At 40.3% G+C, this 16,463-nt stretch overlaps 1 protein-coding gene across 9 annotated transcripts in view; it reads right to left on the bottom strand.

Annotated features, from left to right (window-relative positions):
* Positions 1–16,463, bottom strand: part of LOC120806859 (voltage-dependent T-type calcium channel subunit alpha-1I-like) — a 76,328-nt gene that overhangs the window by 38,116 nt on the left and 21,749 nt on the right. For 8 of the 9 annotated variants that reach the window (XR_005709749.1, XM_040158363.1, XM_040158401.1 and 5 more), the window contains 9 exons: positions 14,336–14,681; positions 13,805–13,897; positions 10,220–10,544; positions 9,310–9,704; positions 5,142–5,293; positions 4,145–4,330; positions 1,570–1,687; positions 1,281–1,436; positions 788–878 (listed from right to left, as the gene is read on the bottom strand). Coding sequence is in view for 8 of the 9 variants with exons in the window: in XM_040158363.1 (XP_040014297.1) it covers positions 788–878; positions 1,281–1,436; positions 1,570–1,687; positions 4,145–4,330; positions 5,142–5,293; positions 9,310–9,704; positions 10,220–10,544; positions 13,805–13,897; positions 14,336–14,681 (1,862 nt within the window). In the remaining variant the exon portion in view is untranslated. Of the gene's footprint in view, positions 1–787; positions 879–1,280; positions 1,437–1,569; positions 1,688–4,144; positions 4,331–5,141; positions 5,294–9,309; positions 9,705–10,078; positions 10,134–10,219; positions 10,545–13,804; positions 13,898–14,335; positions 14,682–16,463 lie in introns of those variants that run through there. The other variant, XM_040158427.1, reaches the window with a different exon arrangement.

Genomic DNA, 16,463 nt, shown 5'->3' with positions numbered 1-16,463 from the left:
ATAAATGTCCTGAACTTACGTTACGGCCAGCTCAGAGAGACAGAGGGAAGTTTAATTTACAGTAAATCACATAACAGGAGCCAGAAGGGAGCTTGTAAAAACCAATGAATATCTGCCAGTGTTTTGTCCATTCTCAAATATATCTTTTCTTGGAATAGGTCTCAAGAAACATTAACATTCCTAATGTGTTTATTTTGGGTAAACTGCCATTTAAAAAGGTGCATATGAGCTCAGGAAGAACTAGGATCAGACATCATCAGAGGCATCCCTAGTGTGCTGTTAAATGCTTCTCTATACTGCATGATGCTTTGGCTGGTACCAGGGGAGTTTGCTTTTTTTATGCCGGCAGGGAAAGGAGGGGAGAGGAGTGGATGGAGAAGTGGCATCAGGCATGCACTTATTGAAGTTTGTTCTTACATTTCAGATTGATGCTTAGCAATGTTTGTTGTGGAAATTGGACAACAGGCAACATTTTTGATTTTTGATTCTGGAATGCTGAAAGGTTAGAAGATTGGTTACGTGCTGCACCTTTTGCAAATCAGATGTCAGTATCTACTAAAGGTAATGGTGTGAGATAATGCTTACTCTAGGATCAATTTTTAAAGCAACAATTTTGCGTCTTATAATTCAGTTGTAAATTTTTGTTACTGTGAAGTCATAAATACGCATTATTATACACTATCCATGCAACAAACCACATCTAGGGGTGAAATGTTCATATAATTTCAGTGTTGAGAAGAAAATCTTTATCAAACAATAAATGTAAGCTCTTAGAGGTATTTAATACCTGAGAGATGCAGAGAGTCTTTCTGCTTATCATTCTCCTCAAAATTACAGGAAGACCTGTCATCGTCTGAGTAAGAGCGGTTTGCATCGCCCTGTATCGGGGACAGTGACAGAAAATAAATGGGTGAGAGAGATAAAGAGAAAGGCAGAGAAGGGGAGGTCAAGCATGGCAAAGCATTAGAAAAGGCGAAGAAGCAAAGAGTGGGAGATAGAGCAAAAAGTGTAGAAAAACAATCAATCAATCAAGAGTTAATTTAAATGGGAACTGCCAGCCTTTTGTCCTCTCCTTACTACTCAACCATCTACTTTATTCATACATATGTATTTATTTAAACTGTACAACAAGATTATAACTTGTTAAAACCCACAAGAATCGAATAAATAAACACATGGACTGACTGTGCCAGAGCTAGTGTATCCCATATCACATTTGATTTCTTTAAATTGTGTATACTGTCCGATGCCCTAAGCCAAGATTGCTACCCATATCTTACCTCAGCCTGGAAACCCTCAACCAAGATGGCAACCAGTAAATTGAAGAGCACGTAGTTTCCAAATGTCATAAGAGCCACAAAATACAGAGCAGCACAGGGGGAGGTGGAGGCCATGCCATTGTACAGCACCATGTTCCAGTCCTCCTGAGTCAGAATCTACAGCAAATATACAAAGTGGAGTGGAGCAGGAATGCACACATATGACATTTACACGCACAAATGTGTATACAGGTACAAGACTTTGCACAAGCACATATGTTGAGAGTGTGTATGTTTAAAATATTTGTACCTGAAAGACAGTGACAATGGCCCAGAGCAGGGAGTCAAAGTTCTTCCTGTCAGGAACCGTGTCTCCTGCCTCTGTCTTAAGACTGAACTTACAACCAAATATGTGCATCCCCAGGATACTGAAACACAAAAAAAGGTTTTCCCCAATAACTCAGCTGCATGTGCTGTCGGAGAATAAGAATACAGTGCATTTATATTACTGAATTGTAGGTTGAAAAGATTCAGGGGGATTTAAGTATGTCATGTGCTCTATGCAAATATTCACAGAAGATGTACTCAGGATTGATATAAAACAGAATTACAATTAAATTAATGGAAATAGATTATCAAATGAAAGTTACAGAGTGAAAGAGAGAGAAATAGCACTGCATACACAGTGAGCTGGTTTCAAGAAGGTGCTCTCATAGTTTGAGAGCAATATTAATATTAATCATTAATAAACAAACCTTGCGTCTTTTCATACACGGCTATTTTCTAGACCATAGACTTAGAACATACACACACATACATTTAGATTAAGATACACAAAAGTGGTTATAAAGGGTACCCACGTATACAAAAACAAAAACATATAACCATTACAATCTTCTGTTCCTGTTTCATTCAAAGCTCTTTTTTCCATCTTCTACTCTCCTTTTTCCCTCCCGTGTGTTTCCTTTTACCTTCACCCATCATATTGTCATTCATCACTGTTTTTTTTTTAGAGCAATTATGAAAAGGCTTTCCTAAAAGCTACAGTGGCTGGATGGCCTAGTGCCACTTTTTTCAGGATAGCATTAGCTAGCTAAAAGCTCTGATGCCATCTGTCTTGGCACGCTTACAGTGTTTTTGATTGTTGTGCTGCAAGGCTGAAGAAGCTGGTCAGCAGGTGAGCATATACACACACACACACATATGGGGTCACAAACACACATGCACTCAAAAAAGATACAAGCAAGACTGGGGTAAAAGCATTCGCTGCTGTAAAATTCATATCTATCTTGTAGAAATTATTGAACTTGCAACAATTACAATAAATTATTCAAATAACAATAATTCTGTTAATAATACCTTTACATTTTGATATCGTCCACAAAGGCAGAATGGGAGGGAAAACAAAGCAGGGTTGTGTATGTGTGTGTGTGTGTGTGTGCGTGTGTATGCTGGGGGAGGTTAACAAGAGGAGCAATTAGGCTGAATGATTATGTTCTTGTAAATTACAGTTTTCAGAATCTGCATTGCAATATTCATTTTGGTGCAATAGTAATGCTGTACTTCATCTTTAATTGATACATGTAATTTAAGAGGATAATTCTGAAAAATATTAGGACAGCTCACCCTGTCCATTTCTTAGATTTTGCAGTTGACCCACTGGAATGATTGGTATGATTTTTTACTGAATTCATGTAAAGGCAAAGCATAGCTAAAGGTGTACTACTAACGATTTTTACAGTCAAAAGTAGTAATATACATGTCAGTTTTAAATTAAACTAAATTATCACTATGCCAGCACAATTTGAGATCGGTGTGTAAAAGTTACTAATTGTTTATTATTGCAGGCAGCACGGTGGTGCAGTGGTCAGCACTGTTGCCTCAAAGTAAGAAGTACTTGGTTCAAAACCCCAGTTTGTCCAGGGCCATTTGCATGTTCTTTCCATTTCCTCTGGGTACTCCGGCTTCCTCCCACAGTCCAAAAACATGCAGGCTCGGTTCATTAGCGATTTTAAATTGTCTATAGGTGTGAATGTTAGCGTGAATGGTTGTTTGATAGACTGGCGACAAGTCCAGGGTGTATCCCTGCGTCTCAGCTGGGAATTGCTCCAGCCTCCCCGTAATCCTCAAAAAGATAGGCGGTAGAGTTAATGGATGGCCAGAGGGTTTATTGTTATCATTGTTCTTTAGCCCAAAGCCTATCTGTCGTATTTAATGGAATTTCAAATGCTTGATGTAGTCAAATATACTGTTGACAGACAACCAAGTTAAGGTACTCGTAACTTTCATGGTTGAAGTAATGCTGGAGAGGGGAGGTCAGAAACAAAATCCTTGACGCAGATGAGACGCAGTTTGAGCAAAAAGGATTAAAATAGTTAATCTTATTACTTTGTACAAACTGTGTTCAGGCTTTTTGCTTTGGCTGCCTGCACCATGTTCAACTATGATACTTTGCTTTAATCTGCTGATAATCTATCATGTCTTTATTTTTGTATTCAGAGGTCTGGAGTGGCAAGAAAACAACCTGTCTTAGGCTGTTAAACTATCAGTGCTAATAACAGTACTGCACGGTGCTCATATACATGTATATATACATTATGTGTATATACACAGAGACATACACAGCACAATCTCTGTTCTCCTACTCTGCACATTCTTACTGAGTAGGAGATAAGAGAGCAGGTCTACCATATAAAGAGTATGGTTTAGACCTGCTTTACATGAAAAGTGCCCTGAGATAATCTCTTATGATTTGGCGCCATATAAATAAAATTGAATTGAATTGAACTGAATTATTTACACTTTCGTCTCCTCTCAGTTTTTGTTTATTTCTTTTCTCTGTGCCATATTCCACATTAATGCATAACCCTCAGCCCCTCTGTTACCTGAAGATGAAAATGAACAGCATAAGCAGCATACAGAAGGTGGCCACGTTGTCCATAGTCTTCATCAGCACTACCAGCTGCCGCCTCAGCGCAGGCATGAACCTCACCAGCTTAATGACCCTCAGCAGCCTGAAGGTCCTCAGCACTGACAGACCGCCGTCTGCCTGGCCAATGATCTCACACACACTGGGGTGTGTGTTGAATTGCATGGATGTGGACATGTGTGTATAACAGCATGAGGTAGAGAGAAAGTGGTAGAGGAAAACGTTGTTATAATCGGGCAACGTGGGGAGAGAAAAATTAAAAAAATAAATATAAATCAATAGAAAGGAGGGAAAGAGAAGATAAGAGAAGATCAGATAAGAGGACAAGACAGTTTTTATAATAAATAACACTACTGTACATTTTCAAGATAAAGAAATTCTGACTCTGTGACCATACATAATCCATAGTGGTGCGATAAGGAATATCACTGCATTTTGCATATTTTATCCCCGTGCTTTCAGACAATTCCTATATTAAACATTTGTCACATAAAAGAAACAGTGTAGTTAAATTTAAAGCTTCATGGGGAGTAGACCAAAAAAGATGGATTGGCACTACTAACAGAGTTACTTTCTGGACATGAAGAAATGTCCAGAATAGTCCAGACTGTTTTGACAAAACATTGCATTTTTTGTAGTGTACAGTGGAGCGTTTTAGAGCTGCATATGTCAGTGTCTGTATTTGGTTTTGAGATACAGTACTTGATTAGTTCATCGGCAGAAAATGGATCTGCTACTATACTGATAAGCGATTGTTTGCTGTTTTAGACTGTTAATCGGACAAAACAGACATTTCCTTAAAACTATAATGTGGATTTTTCTCTCTTTTCTGACATTCAATGGACACAATATACACTGTGTAAATATTATTTCTCAGTTATTACATTTTCATTATACACTGACTAAATGGCAGCCTAATTTAACAATTAGCAGCCATTTTGTAGATTACAGACCTGATGATGACAATGATGCCATCAAAGATGTTATAGGGGTTCCTCAGGTACTCAAAGAAGCCAAAAGCGGTCAACTTGAGGATCATCTCCAGGGTAAACATGCTGGTGAAGACAATGTTGCAGATCTCCAGGACATTGGTCAGCTCTTCAGGCTGGGTGGAGAGGGTAGGAGGTGGGGGAGGTCACAGAAACAGAAAAACAAAATTAAAAGAGCAAGTAAGATGTGGAAGTGGTTATAGAAAGAGTGGCACAAAGAATGGTAGGCAAAAGATAATCAAGGGTAGAGGTGCAAACATTCCAAGTTAAAACAGAGCAGTGACACAAAGAGAGAGGCAGGTACAGAAAAAGAGATAAAAACATAGATGATATTAAACAACGGCTTTGCAATCACAACTACCACAACAAAAGAAACGGGAGCCACTGCGAAGGAAACAACTGTGTATGCTTCACATTCCTCGGCCTGTGTTGAAAATGCTGTCACTCAAACTGTCAGTCCCTTGAAAAGTTAGATCTCCCCTACCTGGCAAATAAAATTAACACAGAAACCTTGTCATAGATGGCAACAGACATAGAGGAAGGGAAGAGACTGAAAAACAGGGAAACAAATTGTATTCTTTTTTTTTTTTTTTTAACCGCAGCTGTGAAACAGTGAAATTGTAAAGAAAAAAAAACTCACATCAGCAGATATGAATAGCAAAATGAGAAAGTGATTGGAGAGCATGTAGTGTCTGTGTAGCACGTACTGTCAAACACTAGCTGAATCGTAGAGCATGTTTTCTGGAACTGGCAAAGGAACACATACGAACCACACACACAAAAAACAAATGCACATTCATGCTACACTCAATCCTGGGTTTATGTCCATTTGTATGTGCGTGTGAACAAGCAGACTGACTTTATGCAAGTATACTTTGTGTTTGTCTGTGCGCGCACGTGTGTGTGTGTGTGTGTGTGTGTCAGAATATGTGTTATGCACAATATGGATCAGATGCTTTCTCTGATATCCCCCCCTGTGAATTTCACTTTCAAAGCCAGCAGAGAAACAGCCAGCTTGCCCTGCCAAAGTTAGCAAACCATGTCAGAGAAAAACACACTCAAAGCCCTCCCCTCCTCTAATCCGTTTTTTCTCCCAATCTATCTCTATCCCCCTAGTTCTCAATGCTTTATTCTTCCTCTTTCAGAGTCTCATTATCAGGCAGACCCATCTCTTCCCAATCAATATCCTCCTGTCGCTCAGAGGAGAGAGAATGGGAGAGGAAGAACCTGGCCGAAGGAGAGGGAAAGAGGAGAAAGCAGAGGGATAGTTTGGGAGTTGATGATAACATGAAGGGTGAGGAGAGGAGAGAATAATACTTGATTAGGGTTGAGAAAGAGCAAGAATGATAAAAGGGATGCAAGGAAAGGAAATAAGCTCCGAAAACCAGCCTATATCTCATGAGCTTGGTTTTAACTACAATGTTTCGGTCTGGAAAAGATCTACTGAGACACACTTGAGTTCAGGAACTTGAAGCTGGACCCATCAGTGGACTACAGACTGGTTGAGATGATGATATGATTCGCCTCTAAAATATCCAAAATGTCATGAAACAAACATAAGGGGTGCTAATACAACTACTGCTGTAGATGAGTTGTAGTAGGAAATATGGAATGTAGGGATAAATGTACACAGATGAACAAACACAAATAAGTTTTATCCCTTCGCAGTTAGCTCTAACCTTGACCTATGTCCAGACTTCCCTCACCAGTCCAGAGTACAAACACAGGATATGAGATTTATTGTTATTGACAGAAACATCACATCCCTTGACATCACAGTTTAACTCAGACAAAATACCATCATTCCACCCTCTCCTTGCTTTCTCCCTCCTCTCTGCTTTCCTTCTTCTTGCCCAAATTGCCTTTTATTCCCTTACCACGTTGTCTTCATATTCTTGTACCTGTGTTCTCCCATGTTACTTCACCGCCCTTCCTGTACTATCCATCTCCTGAATAATATTTCATATTTTATCCAGCAATACAAATATCCTTCCTCTGTTTCTCTCTTGAAATATGTCAGCGTGTGAATGTTGCTTGAATATGAATGAATGAATGAGCTACAAGTTCCGAGCCTGAATTCCAATTTGCCAATTTCTTTTCCACACAAAAATATACAGACATGAACACCCTTAACACAAATGCAAATAGGCATTTGGCAAAAATCATGTGCCGCATCATTTGATGAATTGGTGATTAATAATCCAACATAAATTGTCATAGGTAATAATCAAAAATTGCAAAGTCATACCTATGCAGAAAAATCCGCATTTTTTGACATGAGCATTTCCCTTAAGCAGGGAGTGTGGTGCAAGTAAGGCAGCTCTGCGGTTATTCATTCTTCGGGAAGAAGCACATCAGCTTCAGAGTTCCTGTTTTAGAATAAAATTGCATAAGGTACTACTGCAGAGAAGAAACAAACACTTGTATCACTGCTTCTGTGCCAGACTGTGGAAATTGAGGAGAGAGAAAGACTCGAAAGACACGCAGACAATGCGTCTGTCATCCAAATGTGTACGTGTTTCTGAATACATGTCTACTTTGAAACGCACACACTCACTCATGCACAGAATCACACAGGGAATTGAGCTTAAAACTGCTGTGTAACCGGCGTCTGCCTCGCTCGTCCACTCTCACTCGTCTCTTCCTCTTCCTTCCCCCCACAACCCTCATTTATTTTTAGAGTCTTCAGAGATGAGAGAAAGCAGCTACTCTGTACACTGTCAAAGAGTGAGTGGGTGGATAAGAGAGACAGAAAGAGAGGGATAGAGAGAAAAGTGGGGGCACGGAGGGTGAAACTCAGGGAGGTAAAACAGAGTCAGAGAGTAGATGAGACACTTGGGGTATGGCAGGAAGGACGGAAGGAAGGAAGACAGCGAGGAACAAAAGAACAAGTGGGGGAATGCGCAAAGGAGAAGTGCACATTGGGATTTATGGAGAAAATAAGGGGAGACGGGTGGAAGTAAAATTGGCAAGGGAGAAAGCAGAGGAGAAAGAGAAAAAAGTGAGCAGAGGAAACGGAATGATGGGTTGAGAGAGAGGGAAATGAAGGAAAAAGAAAGAGCTGTTTAATGTAACAGCTTGTGAGTGTATGTGCCTGCATGTGTTCCTGTTGGTGAATGCGCAAAATTTAAAAATGTATTTGTTTATCTGCATGCACACACTGGATACAAGTGAACGTGTATTGTGTATTTGAGCATGCGTCTATGATTTATGTTTGTATGTGTGCGCGTGTACTTTTGGCAGGTTTCTCCCCTCTTGCTCTCAGACACCTGCCTTGTCTGCCTCTGAGGAGCCTGGCCAATGTTGAAAAGCCAGCGCGGTTTTGTCTACCGCTAGGCTAAATGTTTACACCTCTGTCAGGAAACTGCATGGCAGTGATGCTACACTCCCACACTCATCCTCCCAAATGTCATCTGCTATTATGATATTTCTAGCTGCAATGCTTCATCAGCAGTGATAGTGGTCTACATGTTGAGGCTGTGGTGATTTGTGGGGGTGAAAGGGGAGCGAGAAATGATTAAGCTAACACACTCTATTGACACTATAGTATGTCAGTCTAACGGATTAAAGGCAATGCATATTCCTGTAAGGATGGCAAGGACTACTGTATTTACAAATTTCCAAAATATTCCCTATATACCCAGTCCCCAATAACAACCTGGAACCAAAAGTAGTTAAAAAAACTGAACACTGGGTGTACATTTCCATAAAAGTATTTCCATCAATAAACATTGTCCTACTATACTCACAAGTCTAAGTAGCTTTTTTTTTAAACAAAACTACTGTTCTTACTGTTCTTCTTCTCTTAGATCATTGACGGCAATCCTATTTTGCTTTTCTCAATGGATATTAGCCTGATGTCAATGAAACGCAACACTCTCTGTGGAAATTTCACAACAAAAGCAAGGAGATTATGGCCTCTGAATAACTGGTATGCTTTTAATGTGAAAGACATCGAAGAAGTGTTGAGTTTGAAGCCCATAGCAGCAACAGCAAATTAAAACAGCAGATGGAAGTTAAAACAGAGAGGGTTCAAACTCAAAATGATCAAATATATTTGTAAAAAGAAATTATCACCGCATAAACAGTTAGTAACAATATTAATCTGACAGCACTGATGATAGAATATTACCTGGTTATGGTGCTCAATGCCCATGCTGATGGTGTTGATGAGAATAGCAATCATAATGCCCCTGCTGAAGTACTTGCTCTCCACAATGCCCCAAAGTTTCCTCCTCATATCGTTCCAAATGTCCTTACAATGTCCAAAGCATGTCCTCTTCCTCCTCCTCTTCCTCTCCCCATCTCCCCTCTCCTCTAAGTGGTTCTCTTCCTTGCATGTCTCATTCACGGCATCCTCCTCATCTTCCTCCTCGTTGGCAGAGTCTCCCACAGCTCTTGCCCCCTCTTTCAGTGACAGTGCACATATAGGGCAGTCCTCTGGATTTTGAGGAACAGACAGACTGATGGAGTTTTCCAGTGGCTGAGAGTCGTGGTCTTGCTTGCTTTGGTGCGGACAATGGGATGCTAGAGAGATGCAGAGACAAGAGTAAAAATAATATGAGACTTCGGATGCAATTTACTTTCAGATTTAAACGTTCTTTTGCAATGCAGAATATACAGGATTCAGTATTTGCAACTGTTGCAAAAGTTGAATATATTTATTTTTATATGAGAATTTCAGTGACCACAGAAACTAACATTCGGTATGTTAAATAGAAAGTATACATAGGGAAACAGAATGAGAAGATACATAAAATATAAATTATTTTTTGGACAGTATGAGCTTGACCTTGCTAAAAATAAACAAAGTACATCACTGTAAAATAACATCTGTCAAAATGCAGCCATACTTGCAATCAAATCCAGTTTGTGGCCAGACCATATTTCAGTTAACTCACCATCCACCATTCTGTTGTATATCATGTTTTTCCAAGTGGCTAAACTATATTCAATTCTTATTGTCTGAAAAAAAAGGCTATGTCAAATGTTACATAAATAAGACATATTCAGATTTCATTTTCTGAGACCCTGCTACTCACCTCTTGGGTGCCTCGAATGATGCCGCTCCCCGTTCAGATTCCCCCCACCGCGCCTGTTACCCCTGCCTCCAGCAGCTGGCGGGGGCTTGCCCCTCAGCGTGTAGTAAAGAGCTGCCGATCTCCTCTTAGCCTTGCGGAGGACATGGCAGACCAGCTGGAAGATCTCCTCGTAGCAATCTCCTGGCTCAGCCATGCTGGCCAAGGTGGAGGAGGACAGGCATTGGGCCCTTTGCTCCTGCATCAGCTGGTGTTCCCGCTGTTTGGTCTCTGAGAACTGAGTGGCAATAACCACCAGGCACAGGTTGATCATGAAGAATGAACCAATCTGGATAGATATGGAACAACAAGCAGAAAATTAGACTATGCAGGGATATGAAACTTGGTGGGTGAGTTAAGATGTTCAGTACATGGAGTGAGATAAAGCCGGTGCAACTAATGGAAAATGACTACAGGGAACATTAGCTAATCTGGCATATATTTGGCCCAAAGAATGAACTGCTTTGTGTAAAAGAAAAAGGCCTAAAGAGTTAGTGCAGAAATTAGGATTTAAAAAACTCAACTGAGAATTAACCCTATGGAAGCCTACGGCTACAGATGTTGCTCATTTAAGGAAATATTTGAAGACGTGTGATGTTTTTCATCAGGTTTACAGACTTGCAGATTCTAATAATATGTGCCAATCCCACTGTTGAAATGTTAGGACACATGCTAAAGGTCTCCGAGGGCTGGCGTCCCGCCAAACCAAGGCTGATTGAAACAGACAGACAGAGTCAACACATACACAAAGAACAGTTCAGCGTGTGGCTATCTTTCTCTTTCTCTCTTTTTATTCTATGCCTCTGACTTGACTTAACTTTCCCTTTCACCCCTACTACAAATCAATATCCTTCTCTACTTTTCTCATTCCCATAAGCCCATCATGTACATTTCATTCATTATCAGTCAATGTCTCTATTTTTTACTAATTTTTTCCACAAAAAAGCTTCCATTTTCTTAACGTGAGTCAAATTGAGGGTTTGGAAGGGGAAGAGATCGGGTGCGCTGTGAATGGTACGTGTTGGCTGACTGTTTTAGAGGCAATAATGGGTATCACTACAGGATTGCTGAATGGGCTTTTACTGGACTACTCCGAGCTGGTTATGGAACAATGATTCGATCAATAATGTTTAATGTTGAACAACTCAAGAACCTGCTGGATGGATAGAGATGCTTGTAGCAGAGTGTCGGTTATGTTCATTACAAATCTGAACATGTATCCATCTCTCTCCTTGGAAAAGCTCTCAGACAGACACATATTGATAACACACACGGATACCCATATACACCTACAGGGCCAAAACATTTGGAGCAGGAACACTCAACAAATCATCCATAGATATAAAAATCCAAACTTAATGACCTTCCACCCATAGCCTTTCATCCACAGTGATCAAAGATGCAGAGCAAAGTGAAGGAGAGAGTGAAGAAGCTGGGAGGAAAAAGAAGGAGGGACCTCAGAGATATTCACACAGATAGAAAGAGAGATGAATCATTAATGGGAGGGGTGTGTGTGTGTTTGTGTGTGTGTGTGTGTGTGTGTGTGTGGGGAGAGGGAGGAGTGATGCCCATCTGTGGCCCGTGGGTCCAAGCAGGCCTGCAGGTGTGTGGGGCTTTGATTTCCCTCCAGGCTTGCATCTGTGTGAGTGTGTGTGCCTATTCTATGATTCTGATCAGTAGACAGCTTTGCGCATAATCAGGGAGGGCAGCCCAATATCACGCATTTAGATGATCCCTCATTTTTTCCGGGGAGTATACATGCAAGCAAACACACTCACACACACATGCACATATGTGTGTAGACAAACAAATGTGTGTAGACAAACACTCGGTAACACAAATTAAGATGGCAGGCTTAGCTTACAGCTGATTCTATGTGTCTGTGTGCCTCCATGCAGCAGCTGTCACATACATTTATTTGTATAAATATTCTCTCTTTCTCTGAAACACACTGACACACACACACAGACACACACACACACACACACACACACACACACACACACACTCACACACACACACACACACACACACACACACACACACAAAATCTCCTAATAATTGCCCTCTTGGTAGCACTTAGCTCTAGAAACTTTAATCCATTTACTCATACTGTGTAATGTGACATTTAGACATTTGGTTACACGACAGTATATCAAGTATCAAGCAGATAGGGATAAGCTGTGTTTGACACTGTGGAGGTCAAACTTCTCTTTGTCTCTGAGTTTTATATCCCAAGAACACACACATACGGGATCAACTAACAACTAGCTTTAAAGAGCAGGGTACAAAAACTTAATGACACAACACACATGCACACAGGGAAAAAATCTGACAAGTGTAAGAGAAAAAAGAAAGGACAACAAAAAAGAAAGAATGAGAGAGTCAAGTTGACCCTAACTGTGTGAACAGCACTTTAGGGGCCCAAGGAAGTGCCAGACCAAAAACTCCTCATAAGGTCAACAACATTACCAAAGCAGCAAAAGTGATTAAGCTGTAATGTGACACTATGTCAACTATCTTCCAAAAGGTTCTTACACTTGCAATGCCAACCTCAGGTCCAATCTGCCAAAAAGGGGAGGAAATTTACAGCTGCAGTCACAATTCCAATTATCGCCTCAGTGGAATAAGGCAAATGTTGGGGGTATAAAGTAGGTGGCAAAAAATGTTTTGTAGGGCGGGTCTTGCACTCTCAAGTTTTGTTCCCTCTCATTATCGTTTAGTGCAGAAATTGTAGAGTGTCCTTGTGACTGACTGGTGTGTTTGAATTCTTTACTTTCATCTTCTTTATTCACCTTGCATTCATTCATTTAGTCACACTTTTATTTCTTTACCATTATTTTGTAGTTCTCCTCTCTTGCCTCCTTTCATCTCCTGTGTTGTTTTCTTGATCTCATTTTCAAGCTTTACAAAAGGCTGTATGTCTATGTTTTATTGTGTTCACCTGCCGGTGGGAAAGTACAGCATGTGGGACTTCTATTGTGTATCTGCTGCTACACAGAGTGACTGAATGCCGTTTTACAGACAGCCAATGGCACTTGAATGCGGAATTAAACAACATTCATTGTGCCGCTATCTGGCACTGCATGCAAAAAGCTGATCTAGCTCTTGCAATCGGTGTGCATACAGTACTTTCTTCCTTTTGGTCCATACATTTTCTGGTCTTTTTCAGCTGTCCTTGCTCTTCTTCCCTCCCTTTTTTCTTGCTCACCACCAAAGATAAATTTATGTAACATCCACCACCTTCCCTTCCTCCCGCAGACATTGATTGTCGACAGTCCTCTATGCCACTATTGATTTTCATAAGTCTATTAACACTTCAGTCCACCACTCAGGAAATATCCTCATTCAATTTATTGATAGCAGGAGACAACTGATGTCCACGAGTATTGGAAATGTTATAAGGCATTTTTACCTCCAAAGTGTATAACTACAGTTACATTTCATTCTTTATTTGTTAATTAAACCACACTGCACAGTGGATGTGTCAGGTGCTAGGAAGGTAGTGTACTAATAATTCAAAAAAATGCAGTCATAAATTTTACTTACAATGATGAGTAAGATGAAGTAGATGAAGTTGTAGAAGGAGTGGGCATCCATTACATAATACATGATCTCTACCCAGCCCTCCAGAGTGATCACCTAGGAGGAGAGATTCGACTTGAGTGTTAATATTTACAAGTTAAGTGCCAGGGCTTCCTCAGCAGAATATAATTGCAAAAAAGCTTTACTTTAACAAATATTTACCTACTAGTGGAGTAGAGTTTGCATCACATGTTTAAATCCAATGCACTGTTCTGAATTCATTCAGTCTTAACAATATAACATAACTAACTCTTAAATAAAAAAAATAAAGAATAAAAAATACTGATTTAGTGCTTGAGTGAGTTTAAGAGGAATGACTGGATTTAAATAGTTCAAAATGGCATCAGCCTTTTAAACACATCTCCACATACAAATACATCTTTTAATAAAAGACTTTGGAATACACCTAAAAAAATATTTATTTACAATTATCATATTAAAGGATCAGGACCCCATGACAAAGCTCACTAGTTTCCACGCTCAAAGGGATCATACCTGAAAAATTACAATCCAGGCGTAGACAATGTTGTCAAAGTTGATGGCACCTTTGTGGGGGTTACTATTCCCTGTGTGGCAGCGAGTGTAATACTGGTTCCAGTTGATGCACAGACCCATTGCTTCACCAGCACTGCCGTTGGCCAGTGGCTCAGGACTCAGGCCCAGAGCCTGTCTGTGGAGCGCATCCTCCTTGTCCAAGCAGCATGTGCGGCCTCCTTCGCGCCTTGCCGGCACATCAGAACATGACATGATGCCGTTATCAGATACCAAGGAGCAGATGAAGGGGCGTTCATCATCCTCCTCAGGCTGATAGTACGGAGCGGGTAGCGTCATACCTGAAGACCTGTAGTAAGGACAAAGGGAGACACTAAGTAAATTTGTTATGGACTAGAATCTGTATTCATGATGTAGTACATAATATATTTCTATCATATTTCATTACTAAACTTCATTTGGAGAGTTCCATGAGGATTTCAGTGAAAGAGGGACAGTCAAGAGGGAGCAAGAGGGGGAATATGAAATGAGAGACGTTATATAGTGCACTCGATGAGGTAAACCCCCAGAAGTACCCAACCAAGCCTCTGGGATAAATGCAGCATTGAAAGTGAGCAGGTGAATGAGAAAATGAAAATGATCCTGCATGTGCAGGGAGTATACAGTATACACTCTCTCTTCCACTCTCACATATACACACAACCATATCATTACATTATTATACATACACCGTTCACGCCTTCTTTTCATTTTTTACATGTCCCTGTCTCTTTTAACCCTTTTTTTCTACAATGCAGTCCAACTGAAACACACACACACACACACACACACACAGACACACACACACACACACACACACACACACACACACACACACACACACACACACACACACACACACACACACACACACACACACACACACACACACACACAAGAAAGGAGGAGATGCAGAAGCTGTTGACTTTAGTTGACCAATAACTGGATCACTATGGAGCTGTAACTGATATAAGCAGTATGTGTGTGTGTTAGAGAAAAGCCTGACCTAGCAGTTAACTAGCAAACGCATCGTAAAGCTAGTGCAGCAAACCAAAGGCATGCTGACCGGTGTGGTAAACAGGGGTTTGGTCGTGGGTTGGTTTGATCATGAAAAAATGAGTGTCACGAGGAGAAATCCAGCAACAAGTTTGTGAGTTCATAAACTACTCTATTAAACTTTGTTAGTCTGAGTAAGTGAACCAGAGAATAAGAATTAATTTTGTATTAATACGTTGAAGTTGCCTTTGCCAAAGGAAGGGTCACTGAATCCTACAGCAGTACCACTCACATTTTTATTTTGTTTACTCCTGTCTGCGAATGGGTCAGGAGGGTTAAAACCCATGCATCCATTGTTATAACCCCAAGGAGCCCTGGTGAGAGTGTTCCAAACAGCCATGAGTGCATTAAGTGACTTATTTTGCTTCATTTATATGTAAACCTTTGCCTTCAATGTCTCATAACTACTCAACCAAGACAGAAAGAGCTGCATTCTTTTGCAAATTCAACCCACGTGCAAATTCTATCCATGTTTTACTCAAAACTCTACCATTTTTCGTAAAAAGTAAAATACACTTAACAAAGGTTTGCTACAAGTTGGCAGCACTGATCGTGATCCAGGTATCCAACAGGAGAATCAGGTTTAGGTTTGTTTCAGTTGGTAGCAATAAGCTTATTCCCACAATGCCTTGCAAGTATTTAATTGGTCTGCTCTTGACAAAGCAGAAATAACAAGTCAGTTCTGCCATTTGAAAAAGGGACAGCCCTACGCTGCTGCCCTGATTACCCTGCTGAACACACGGACCTAATTTGACTGGGACTGTGATAGGTAGCGATAATCATACATCACTTTCTGAGATGCAAAATTATGTTCAGAAGTGCAGGATTTTAATGAGTGCCAATAAGTTACTGGACGGGAGCTCTGAAATATCCATACACTCTATCTTCTAATCGAAACAACATGTATTTTAATTTCATCCTTGTTTTCTTAAAAATCAGGCTGTTCTCTCTTCATGTATACAACAGGATCTTTATGGGATGTCCCGATACAGAAGCAGCTGTATAATTTGTCCTCAAAGATACAGGCAAAACAAAA

The sequence above is a fragment of the Xiphias gladius genome, chromosome 3, assembly GCF_016859285.1.
Source record: "Xiphias gladius isolate SHS-SW01 ecotype Sanya breed wild chromosome 3, ASM1685928v1, whole genome shotgun sequence".
Lineage (NCBI taxonomy): Eukaryota > Metazoa > Chordata > Actinopteri > Istiophoriformes > Xiphiidae > Xiphias > Xiphias gladius.
Note: the sequence above shows the minus strand (reverse complement) of the source record. Positions and strands in the feature narration are given on the sequence as shown.